The sequence below is a fragment of the Nycticebus coucang genome, chromosome 12 (genome assembly GCF_027406575.1).
Source record: "Nycticebus coucang isolate mNycCou1 chromosome 12, mNycCou1.pri, whole genome shotgun sequence".
Taxonomy (NCBI): domain Eukaryota; kingdom Metazoa; phylum Chordata; class Mammalia; order Primates; family Lorisidae; genus Nycticebus; species Nycticebus coucang.
This window is the reverse complement of record NC_069791.1, coordinates 80,058,059-80,070,170: the sequence shown is the minus strand read 5'-3', so window position 1 is coordinate 80,070,170 and position 12,112 is coordinate 80,058,059. Positions and strand designations below refer to the sequence as shown.

The following is a 12,112-nucleotide window of genomic DNA, read 5'->3' as shown; positions in this document are numbered from 1 at the left end:
ATGTTATGTCCTCAGAGGGGCCTCTCCCACCCCCAACCCTCCACGAGTGCACCAAGACACTCTGGGTTATGTCCTTGCAATGTGCTCCATAACCTTGCCCTTCTCAACTCCTCTCTCCACAGTAATTACTCACTGATGTGTGAGAATGAGTTTCACTGGCATTTTGCCAGGAAACGGCTTGTTCTGGGAAGGCAGATGAAAGCACTTTGAGTGAGAATAAGATGGAGTCAGGCAGGCTAGGGCCGACATCACATCGCTGGTCTGGTCGGTTTGGGTCTGGCCTGACCTTCAACCCGGGTCTCCTATTCTTACTGTTTTGTAAATTTAGCTCCCACCTTAAAGATGCCCATCATGTGTAGTTTAGGTATATGGATTTAGGACAGTGGTTCTCAACATTCCTAATGCCACAACCCTTTAGTACAGTGTATTAAAGTGGTCACCACAACATGAGGAACTGTATTAAAGGGTTGCAGCATTAGGAAGGTTGAGAACCACTGATGTAGGAGATTAACTTTTGAATTGAAATGTTGTTTTGAGTCATGAGTTATAGTAGTTATTGTTTACTATAGGTCATGAGTTCTCCCCATTATTGGTTAAGATAAGGGTTAATAGGGCTGGGCGAGGTGGCTCACAACTGTAATCAAAACACTTGGGAGGCTGAGGCAGGTGAACTACGTTGAGCTCACGGATTTGAGACCAGCCTGAGCAAGAGCAAGACTCCATCTCAAATAGCCAGGCATTGTGGAGGGCACCTGTAGTCCCAGCTACTCAGGAGGCTGAGGCAAGAGGATCGCTTAAGTCCAAGAGTTTGAGGTTGCTGTGAGCTATAACACCATAGCACTCTATGGAGGGTGACAAAGTGAGACTCTGTCTCAAAAAAAAAAAAAAGATAAGGGTTAACATGATCTTCACTTTGAACTCAAGTATATAAAACTGTAATTTTGAAAATGAAAAAACAGAACAGTCTTGGAGAGGCTACTCTTACTGTTCTCTAAGATTGGGAGCCTTCCCCTCTCCCTACCCCCCACCCCCTTGGAGCGGCATTCACAGCCTATCCAGCTGGGCCCAGGGAGAATGGGAGCCAGGCTTATTCAACAAAGCCCAAAAGCTTTTGTCACTAATAAACATGCATCTTAGTCAACTTGACATTTTACAATAGTTCTCTTTGGGCAGTTTATCTATTTTTCTTTCTTTCTTTTTTATAAACTCAGTTTTATTTAAATTCAGTTTTATCATTTTTATTTTTTTATTTTTTGTAGAGACAGAGTCTCACTTTATGGCCCTTGGTAGAGTGCCATGGCATCATACAGCTCACAGCAACCTCCAGCTCCTGGGCTTAAGCGATTCTCTTGCCTCAGCCTCCCAAGTAGCTGGGACTACAGGCGCCCGTCACAACGCCCGGCTATGTTTTTGTTGCAGTTTGGCCGGGGCTGGGTTTGAACCCGCCACCCTCGGCATATGGGGCTGGCGCCCTACTCACTGAGCCACAGGCACTGCCCATCATTTTTATTTTTTTTTGCAGTTTTTTTTTTTTTTTTTTGTTTGGGGCTGGGTTTGAAACCGCCACCTCCGGCATATGGGGCCGGTGCCTACTCCTTTGAGCCACAGGTGCCACCCAGTTTATCTATTTTTCTTTGAAGCTGTTTGGATATGGGTTGTTTGTACTCAACTGGGAGCACCCTGCAAGAGGCCCTAGATAACCCCTTGTCTGTGAGATGTGGCAGCTCAGTCCTCAGCTGCAGACTGGGCCACAGCCATGAGCTCTACAGGCTCTGGGATGCACACTGTTCTGGTGACAGCTCCCCAGGAATGCTGGGAGAACAGGGCAGGGATGATTCTAGAAACCCACACGTCCGCTCTGCACACACTTACAACTCTCTTTCCCATTTCAATACTTTTCTGGGGCAATGAATACAATTTATTATTTTGCGACAAAATAAAAACTGCAGAGATCTCTTACTTAGTGTAGATGCCAAAGGGATTCATGTATACAACAACAATAACTGGCTTACTCTGAATAAATCTTTTGAATGGAGCAGTATCTGAAATATTTCCTACAGAGACAAAGAAAGTAAGCACAATCTGATTTTTTTTAATGATTTCTGAGAGTGAGTAGAACTGACATGAGCACATTGGCTGGGTGCCCGTAGCTCAATGGTTAGGGGGCTGGCCACATGCTCTGGGGCTGGTGGGTTCGAACCTATCCTGGGCCTGCTAAACAAACAAACAAACAAAAATAGTTGGGCATTGTGGTGGGCACTTGTAATCCCAATAATGAGGCTGAGGCAAGAGAACCGCTTAAGCCTAAGAGCTGTGAGCTAAGATGTAACAGCACTCAATAGAGGGTGACAAAGTGAGACTCTATCTCAATAAAAAACACTATATCTTCTTTTTTTTCCCTAAAAACAAATTTATCTTTATTCTTAAAAGATGGTTTTGCTAAGTATAAAATTCTAGATTGGCAGCTATTTTTTTTTCAACCCACAGAAGTTACAATTTCATTATCAAATGGCTTCCCTTAAAGTCAGTTTTTAGTCTCTCTATAGCTCCTTTGAAGGTAAGCTGACCTTTTCTGTGGCTCCTTTTAAATCTTTATCTTTGTTGCTGTCCCCTGCACTTTATCTATGATTTGTCTAGATTTCTCTTTATTTATGGATTTCTTTTGGTGTATCCTGCTTGGGATTCATGGAGCGTCCGAAACTTGCGGCTTGCTGTCTTTAAGTGGCTCTGCAGAATTCTTGCCCATTATCTCTTCAAATATTGTCTCTGCCTTCATCTCACTCTCTTCTTTCGAAACTCTGACTTAATCTATTTTTGTCAACTATCCTTCAAGTCTCTTGACCTTATTCCAGAATTACTGTCTTTTTGTCTTGTCATACTATAATTTTGAGGGGTTTTCCCTGATATCATCTCTTTCAATAACTCCTCAGCTATCTAATATCTAAAAGTTTTACTTGGTTCTTTTTTAGATACGATAGATCACTTTTTTTTTTTTTTCCTGTAGAGACAGAGTCTCACTGTACCGCCCTCGGGTAGAGTGACGTGGCGTCACACGGCTCACAGCAACCTCTAACTCTTGGGCTTACGCGATTCTCTTGCCTCAGCCTCCCGAGCAGCTGGGACTACCGGCGCCCGCCACAACGCCCGGCTATTTTTTGGTTGCAGTTTGGCCGGGGCTGGGCTTGAACCTGCCACCCTCAGCATGTGGGGCCGGCACCCTCCCCACTGAGCCACAGGCGCCACCTCTTGGTCATTTTTTTATAACTAAGAGACAAACTCTCATTCTGTCACCCAGGACGGCATGTAATGGGATAATCACAGTTCACTGCAGTCTCAGACTCCTAGGATCATGCGATCCTCCCACCTCAGCCTCCTTTGTAGCTAGGATTCTAAATATGTTCCATCACACATGACTAATTAAAAGTTATTTTTCTTGTAGAGATAGAGTCTTGCTATGTTGTCCAGGCTGGTCTTGAACTTCTGATTCAAGTGATCCTCCCACCTCAGCCTCTCAGAGTGCTGGGATTACAAGCATGAGCCACTGTGCTGGGTTCTTTCTCATTTTAAATGATTATTTTGGAGCTTCCTGGTTTGCGAACACGTCCCTGTGCCAGGAGGTCAGAGCACTCCAACTCCGTGGAGACAGAAGCTCCTGCGTTCAGGACCTTTCCAGACCTTGCCCTGCTTACCTATTCATCTATATTCTTTTTTTTTTTTTTTAGACAGAGTCTCACTGTGTCACCCTGGGTAGAGTGCCCCTGGTGTCATAGCTCACAGCAACCTTCAACTCTTGGGCTTGAGCAGTCTTCTTGTCTCAGCCTCCTAAGTAGCTGGGACCACCACCATGGTTATAAAGAATACATGCTGTTATAAAGAATACAGATGTCCCCAACTTTTTTGGCCCCAGGGACCAGTTTTATGGAGGACAGTTTTTCTTTTTTTTTTTTTTTTTTCGTAGAGACAGAGTCTCACTGTACCGCCTCGGGTAGAGTGCCGTGGCGTCACACGGCTCACAGCAACCTCCAACTCTTGGGCTTACGCGATTCTCTTGCCTCAGCCTCCCGAGCAGCTGGGACTACAGGCGCCTGCCACAACGCCCGGCTATTTTTTGGTTGCAGTTTGGCCGGGGCTGGGTTTGAACCCGCCACCCTCGGCATATGGGGCTGGCGCCCTACTCACTGAGCCACAGGCGCCGCCCTGAGGAGGACAGTTTTTCTACCAACTGGAGGTAGAGGTATGGTTTGGGGATGATTCAGGTGCAGATACATTACATCTCCACCTCAGATCTCACAAGGAGTGCCCAGCCTTGTTCCCTTGCATGCACAGCTTATAATAGGGCTCTTGCTCCTGTAAGAATCTAATGCAGCCCCTTATCTGATAGGAGGTGGAGCTCAGGCAGTGATGCAAGTGATGGAGAGTGGCTGTGAATACAGATGAAACTCCACTTGCTCACTCACTTCTCACTCTCTGCTCTGAAGCCTGGTTCCTAACAGGTCCCAGTCTCCACTGCCCAGGGGTTGGGTACCACAGCTTCATACTACCCTTTATAATAAACCAGCGAACATCTGTGTTCTTAGTGTGCTGAAATCTGCTGGCAGCTGAGAGTGAAAACTGGATAAAAGCATGCTTCTGGTGGAAATGTTGCTGTGCAGTATAATTTGGGCCTTGGAGAAGCTGTGGTGGTCACAAGCTACAAAATGGGTTTTCTTGAAGCTGCTTGTTCTTTTAGAACTCATCCTCCTGCGGCTATTCCCACCAGTTCTGCAGCTAATAGATTTAAGGCAAATCTTGTCTTATTTTTTTTTTTTTGAGACAGAGTTTCACTATGTCACCCTGGGTAGAGTGCCGTGGTGTCACAGCTCACAGCAACCTCGAACTCCTGGGCTTACGCGATTCTCTTGCCTCAACCTCCCAAGTAGCTGGGACTACAGGCGCCCACCACAATGCCCGGCTATTTTTTTTTTTGTTGTTGTTGCAGTTGTCGTTGTTTAGCTGGCCTGGGCTGGGTTCGAACCCGCCAGCCTTGGTGTATGTGGCTGGCGCCCTAACCACTGAGCTACAGTGGTTGCTGCCTGCAAATCTTGTCTTTAGGGAGATCAAGAAGAAGCTTGAAGCAGAGGAGAAGTTTGTGAAGAATATCGGTGGTATTTTTGCCTTCAACATGAAGGCTGCTCAGGGACTAAAGAAGCCACCTGGGGTGGTGGATGTCAAGAAATGCAAAAGATCAATTCCTCTTAACTCAGGGGAGAAGGCTGCTTGAACAGTTACTATGGCTGAGTCGGACTCACTGGATTTAATGACTGGTACAAGAAATCCTCAGCTGGCCTTCTTTTTTTTTGCAGTTTTTGGCTGGGGCTGTGTTTGAACCCGCCACCTCTGATATATGGGGCCAGAACCCTACTCCTTTGAACCACAGGCGCTGCCCAACTGGCCTTCTATGAAGATAAATTGAAAATTACGGGTGACTTGGATATGGCTAGGGAGTTACAAAGTCGTCAGCTTCAGCTAGGAAAAGCTAAGCTGTGAAAAACTCTTTGGTCACTTTTGAAAATCAAGATGAGATATATAACCATATACAGTAGAACCTCTGTAAGTTGACCACCCACCCAAGGGACTGTACCAAACTGGTCAACATATGGAGGTGGTCAACTTAAGGAGCTAGACCTACTGTGTTGATATGAACATGTGGTGTATGTCTGGTCTATAAAAATTAGGTCAACCTTAGCTTCTCAAAGTGAAGATCCAGGAAAGAAAAAAAATACAATACAATATGATACAATAGGCTTGGCGCTTGTAGCTCAGCGGCTAGGGCACCAGCCGTGTATACCAGAGCTGGTGGATTCAAACCTGGCATGGGTCTGCCAAACAACAATGGCAACTACAACCAAAAAAATAGCTGGGCGTTGTGGCAGGCACCTGTAGTCCCAGCTACTTGGGAGGCTGAGGCAAGAGAATTGCTTAAGTCCAAGAGTTTGAGGTTGCTGTGAGCTGTGATGCCACAGCACTCTACTGGGGCCAACATAGACTCTGTCTCAAAAAAAAAAAAAAAAAGGGTGGCGCCTGTGGCTCAGTGAGTAGGGCACCGGCCCCATATTCTGCGGGTGATGGGTTTGAACCCGACCCCGGCCAAAGTGCAACAAAAAAATAGCCAGGCATGGTTGCGGGCACCTGTAGTCCCAGCTACTCAGGAGGCTGAGGCAAGAGAATCTTCTAAGCCCAAGAGCTGGAGGTTGCCGTGAGCTGTGATGCAACAGCACTCTACCAAGGGTGATAAAGTGAGACTCTGTCTCTAAAAAAAAAAAAAAGGACACGAAACAATAAAATTCTAGAAGAGAGTGTGGGGAAAACACTTGAACATATTGGCCTGGAAAAAAACTTTATGAGGAAGACCCTCCTAGCAATTGCAGGAACACCAAAAATAAATAACTGGGACTTGATTAAGCTAAAAAGCTTTTGCACAGTTAAGAGTACCACAGACAGAGCAAACAGCCCTCAGAACTGGAGAAGATTTTTGCATGTTATGAATCTGACAAAGGCCTGATAAATAGAATCTGTAGAGAACTCAAGTTAAACATTAAGAAAAGAGCAAACAACCCTCTTTATAAGTGGGCAAGAGATTTGAAAGAAACTTCTCCAACGATGGCAGACAAATGGCCAACAAACTCATGAAAAACTGTTCATTATCTTTAATCATCAGAGAAATGCAAATCAAAACCACTATAAGATATCACCTAACCCTAACAAGATTAGCCCACATCACAAAGTCCCCAAACACCAGATGCTGGCGTGGATGTGGAGAAAAGGGAACACTTCTACTGCTGGTGGGATTGCAAACTAACACAGCCTTTTTGGAGAGAAGTATGGAGAATCCTCAAAGACCTAAAAGTAGATCTTCCAGTTGACCCTGCAATCCTGTTACTGGGTATCTACCCAGAAGAACAAAAATCATTTTACCTTGGCTCAGCACCTGTAGCACAGTGTTTAGGGCGCCGGCCACATACACTGGGGCTGGCGGGTTTGAACTTGCCCTGGGCCTGCTAAACAATGGCAACTACAATTAAAAAAAAATGGCCAGGCATTGTGGCAGGCACCTGTAGTCCAGCTACTTGGGAGGCTGAGGCAAGAGAATCACTTAAGCCCAAGAGTTTGAAGTTGCTGGGAGCTGTGATGCAACGGTACTCTACTGAGGGCAATGTAGTGATACCACCAAGACATTTGCATTAGAATGTCTATGGCAGCTCAATTTATAATTGCCAAGTAGTGGAAGCAACCTAAGTGCCCATCAAACCAAGAATGGATCAACAAACTGTGGTATATTTATACCATAGAATATTATTCAGCCATTAAAAAAGACGGAGACTTTACATCTTTTACATTTACCTGAATGGAGCTGAAATACGTTCTTCTTAGTAAAGTATCTCAAGAATGGAAAAATAAATATTCAATGTACTCCATACTAGTATGAAATTATTATATAAACAATGAGATGTTCGTAAGAACAATAAAACACTATTATAGTCTAGTTTGGGGTAGAGGGAAGTGCGAGAGGGTAAGGGGGAGGACGTATGGTGGAAGGAGGGAGGGCATGAGGCGGGATCTCAGCTAATGCGCACATTGTGAGGGGTGTATAACACAGGCCCTGGGCGAGGGTCTATTCTACAAAGGGAACTTTACCCTGGAAGTGAGAACAATGTAACCGAAAAATTGTATCCACATATTAATTTGAATAAAGTTAAAAAAAATTTTTTTTTTTGGCCAGGGCTGGGTTTGAACTTGCCACCTCCGGCATATGGGACTGGCACCCTACTCCTTGAGCCACAGGTGCCGCCTGGCTTTTTTTTTTTTTTTTTTGTAGAGACAGAGTCTCACTGTACCGCCCTTGGTAGAGTGCTGTGGCGTCACACGTCTGACAGCAACCTCTAACTCTTGGGCTTACATGATTCTCTTGCCTCAGCCTCCCGAGCAGCTGGGACTACAGGCCCCGCCACAACGCCCGGCTATTTTTTTATTGCAGTTTGGCCGGGGCTGGGTTTGAACCCACCACCCTCGGCATATGGGGCCAGCACCCTACTCACTGAGCCCCAGGCGCCGCCCTAAAGTTAAAAAAAAATTTAACAACTAAAGTTTGCTTTGAGATCCACAGTTTTCAAATTATAATCTCATATTCATTTTAATTTATAAAGCTCTTGGTCTTTTGTTATAACTTTTCCCTTTTCATATAACTTTATCCACATTTATATTTTTTTTCTAGTTTTTCCAATTCTAGTGTTATTTCTTTTTTCTTTTTTTGCAGTTTTTGGCCAGGGCTCGGTTTGAACCCGCCACTCCCGGCATAGGGGGCTGACGCCCTACTCTTTGAGTCACAGGCACCACCCAATGTTATTTCGTATAATTTAGTGAAATATGTGGTAAAATAATAGTTTTGGAAGAATTTTTTTGCTTTTCTTTTTTTTTTTTTTCTTGAGACAGAGCCTCAAGCTGTCACCCTGGGTAGAGTGCTGTGACATCATAGCTCACAGCAACCTCCAACTCCTGGGCTCAAGCGATTCTCCTGCCTCCACCTCCCAAGTAGCTGGGACTACAGGCACCCACCACAACGCCCAGCTATTTTGTGGTTGCAGCCATCATTGTTGTTTTGGCGGGCCCGGGCTGGATTCGAACCTGCCAGCTCAGGTGTATGTGGCAGGCACCTTAGCAGCTTGAGCTACAGGTGCCAAGCTTGGAAGAATGTTTAATAGAAAATTAAAGTAGACTGTGGCAGCAGAAGAGGAATCCGGGAGTTAAGCTCATGGAGGCTCCAGCCGCCAGCCCTATACTCACTGCTGCAGGCAGCCCTGCTCTGCATCGAGGCCATCGAAGGAATTCCTCAAGAAAATTGACTGGGGAACAGACCATGGAATTGGTGGGTTCGGAGAAACCAGGAATTAAATCTCAGCTAGTGAACCTTATTCAGTCTGTAAGAACTACGATAAGAGTGCCATTGATAACAATGAACTCAATTGCAATTGTATTGTTTTTTTGTTTGTTTGTTTGTTTGTTTTTTCAGTTTTTGGCCAGGGCTTGGTTTGAACCCACCACCTCCAGCCTATGGGGCCCGCACCCTACTCTTTTGAGCCACAGGCGCCTCCTGCGATTGTATTGTTTTTATTATTTGGGTGAACATCTGTGGAGGAAATGGAGACTCAAAAGAAGAGATGCCAGGGTGGCGCCTGTGGCTCAAAGGAGTAGGGTGCCGGCCCCATATGCCTGAGATGGTGGGTTCAAACCCAGCCCCGGCCAAAAAAAGAGATGCCAGCAGAAGTTATTACTCGTCGTTGATGGAATACTCATGTCTTAGTAGGCTGGCCTTGCACTTGATGAAAGTGTAAAGCGGACAGTAAAACCAGAGTTCCCCTGCACTGCAGGAATAGATGATGGGATGCCAGCCTGGGAGTCGTGCAGTGCTCAACCTGTGTGACCACACTCGACGGCTTGGTGGGCAGCTTCTCTGCATCTAACAGTAATGAAATAGTTCTCTTCCTCCTCTGCCCTCAAAGCATCATGGATCAAAACATTTGGGCTACATGTGGTAACTTCCATAGTCTCATTGAATTTTTTCTCCTTTGCTTTCACCTTCAGGTAACTACTAAATTACTTGACAGAAAAAGCTGAAGTTATTAGTTCATGTATTGTACCTGGCCTAGAATTCTAATATCTTAAGGGAAACATTTATAGGTAAGTGCTTTTTTTTTTTTTTTAGAAATGAAAAAGACATTTTTTCACAAGGGAGTGAGGGAGGGAGGTGGTTGATTTTAAGAATTTCTTCACATTTTCATCAAGCTATCCAAACGTAGTGCACCACATTTCTCACTGCATAGTTCTACCTGCCAATTGGAAAGGTCCTATGATGCTGGTTCTTCAAAACCTAACGTGAAGACTAGAATTCTAGAATTGTCTAATATTTTCCCTTTCCTGGAAATTACATCTTCAATTGGAGTGTTTGGGTCCAAGACCCACATTAATGAACCAAAATTTAGGACACAGACCCTGGTAAGTACCAAGTACGTTGATTCTTAGGGACAATGAATTCTGCTAAGACATCCAGGATATGTGGCTGGTGAAACGACAGAAACGGTAGAGTGGGGGAAAGGAAGTCTGCTCTATTGGTAATGAAGCTCCAAGTTCATCCCATCATGGATTTCATAGTCCCCCAGAGACACTTGGTCCTTAAAAATCATGTACCACTGCTTAAGTACAATCTTGTTCCAACGGGTGACAGTTTGGGCTGCAATCAGCTTCTTAAGTTCCCCAGTGGTGTCATCGGTGTTGCATTTAACACAGACCTTCTTCCCCAGAGGGTCGTTGCAAACAACCTTGGTCATCCTGGCTGGAGCTCCAAACTCAAACTTCCAACCTGCAGACGCCACAACCTCCAGCCTCAAGCACTCTGATGGTAGAGATTTTAAAAACCATGAGAGATTCTTTTGCAACCTCCATACCATTTGAAAACTTAACCACTACAATGAGCTCTTGAGGATATATTCATCTCTTATCGTTGGCCAGAAGAAGCTGGTGAGAGGAGTTTTCTAGCACTCTGGGATGCGGAGGTCAGTGTATTGCTTGAGCTTGGGAGTTGAGATTGGTCTGAGGAAGAGCAGCACCCCATCTCTATTACCACTGGAAGGCACGTCCAATCTCTCCTTCAGCCTTTCAGAGCAACCATAAGTGCTTTGTTTTAAAAAGGGAACCATGAGATGAGAAATAGGAGCTTCCCTTTAAGAAGGGAATCATCTTTATTTTTTTATTTTATTTTTTGAGACAGAGTCTCAGTTTGTCACCCTCGGTAGAGTCCTGTGGCATCATAGTGCACAGAGACTTCAATTTGGGCTCAAGGGGTTCTCTTGCTTCAGCTTCCCAAGTGGCTGGGACTACAGGTGCCCACTACAATGCCAGGCTATTTTTAGAGACAAAGTCTCAGTCTGGATCAGGCTGGTCTCCAACCCATGAGCTCAGGCAATCCACCTGCCTCAGCCTTTCAGAGTGCTGGGATTACAGGCCTGAGCCGCCACGCCCGGAGTGAACTACAATAGTTGTTTTTTTTTTTAATTGTTGGGGATACTGTAATAGTTTTGATAGCTGAGTTGCCCTAGCAGAGAGTTGGGAGAGGTCCGTGTTGCCACATTTCTAAACATTTTATGAAACATTTTTATGCAATTGCTTACATAAGTATCAACTTTGGGACTATTGTTGACAATAAAGATTTTTGAGTTTGGGGATGAACATTTTTTAAAGGACTAACTGGTTTCCCCAGGGTGCTTGAGAGGATGATGAACTATTGTAAATAAGTCAATCTCTTTCCCTTTCAATACTAGAACCCACTGTGAAGTTACTTCTGTGAGAAGCAGCTTTGTGGTGAAATAGGGATACACATTTGCAAGCAGTTTGCCTTGACCATCCATGGCCACTTAGCACCAGGGGCTCACTCAGCTTTCCTGAGTTGATACTTTGTACCCCATTTCCCACTGCCCTGGAGGATGGTTGCCTTAGTTAGAGGCCCCCCCAAAGTGAGTTTCATGAATATTTCAAGTTCTTCCCTTTATATCTAGAGAAGATCTATCTAGCTGTTTTTCTAGATTTCCTAACAATTTTATTTACATAGCAGTAATGTCCTTTAATTTTTACTTCAAAATCCCAACTGCAGTAATGACAGTTGTTTTTTTTTGGAGACAGAGTCTCCCTTTATCACCTTTGGTAGAGTGCCGTAGTGTCATAGCTACAGCAACCTCAAGCACTTGGGCTCAAGCAATTCTCTTCTCTGAGCCTCCCAAGTAGCTGGGACTATAGGGGCCCACCACAACGTCTGGCTATTTTTAGAGACAAGGCCTCACTCTGGCTCAGACTGGTCTCCAACCTGTGAGCTCAGGCAATTCACCCTCCTTGGCCTCCTAAGTGCTAAGATTACAAGCATGAGCCACTGCGTCTGGCCATGACAATTGTTTTTGACAGTATTTTATACATGGGCAGCGCCTGTGGCTCAGTGAGTAGGGTGCTGGCCCCATATGCCGAGGGTGGCGGGTTCAAACCCAGCCCTGGCCAAACTGCAACCAAAAAATAGCCGGGCATTGTGGCAGGC

The 12,112-nt window shown here is 45.0% G+C and overlaps 1 protein-coding gene and 1 pseudogene across 1 annotated transcript; one reads left to right on the top strand and one right to left on the bottom strand.

The window, feature by feature from the left end:
• The first annotated feature begins 539 nt into the window (after positions 1 to 539).
• On the top strand, positions 540 to 9,622 carry LOC128562000 (immediate early response 3-interacting protein 1-like; annotated as a pseudogene).
• A 479-nt stretch (positions 9,623 to 10,101) lies between these two features.
• Positions 10,102 to 11,039, bottom strand: LOC128561520 (ubiquitin-like protein 5). The gene has a single exon (XM_053555860.1). The coding sequence runs from the start codon at positions 10,479 to 10,481 to the stop codon at positions 10,140 to 10,142; it is 342 nt and encodes a 113-aa protein (XP_053411835.1). The 5' UTR covers positions 10,482 to 11,039; the 3' UTR covers positions 10,102 to 10,139.
• Between the last annotated feature and the right edge of the window lie 1,073 nt (positions 11,040 to 12,112).

Coding starts and splice junctions, on each gene's coding strand:
- LOC128561520 (XM_053555860.1), bottom strand. CDS start 10,481: ATGGTATGGAGGTTGCAAAAGAATCTCTCATGGTTTTTAAAATCTCTA.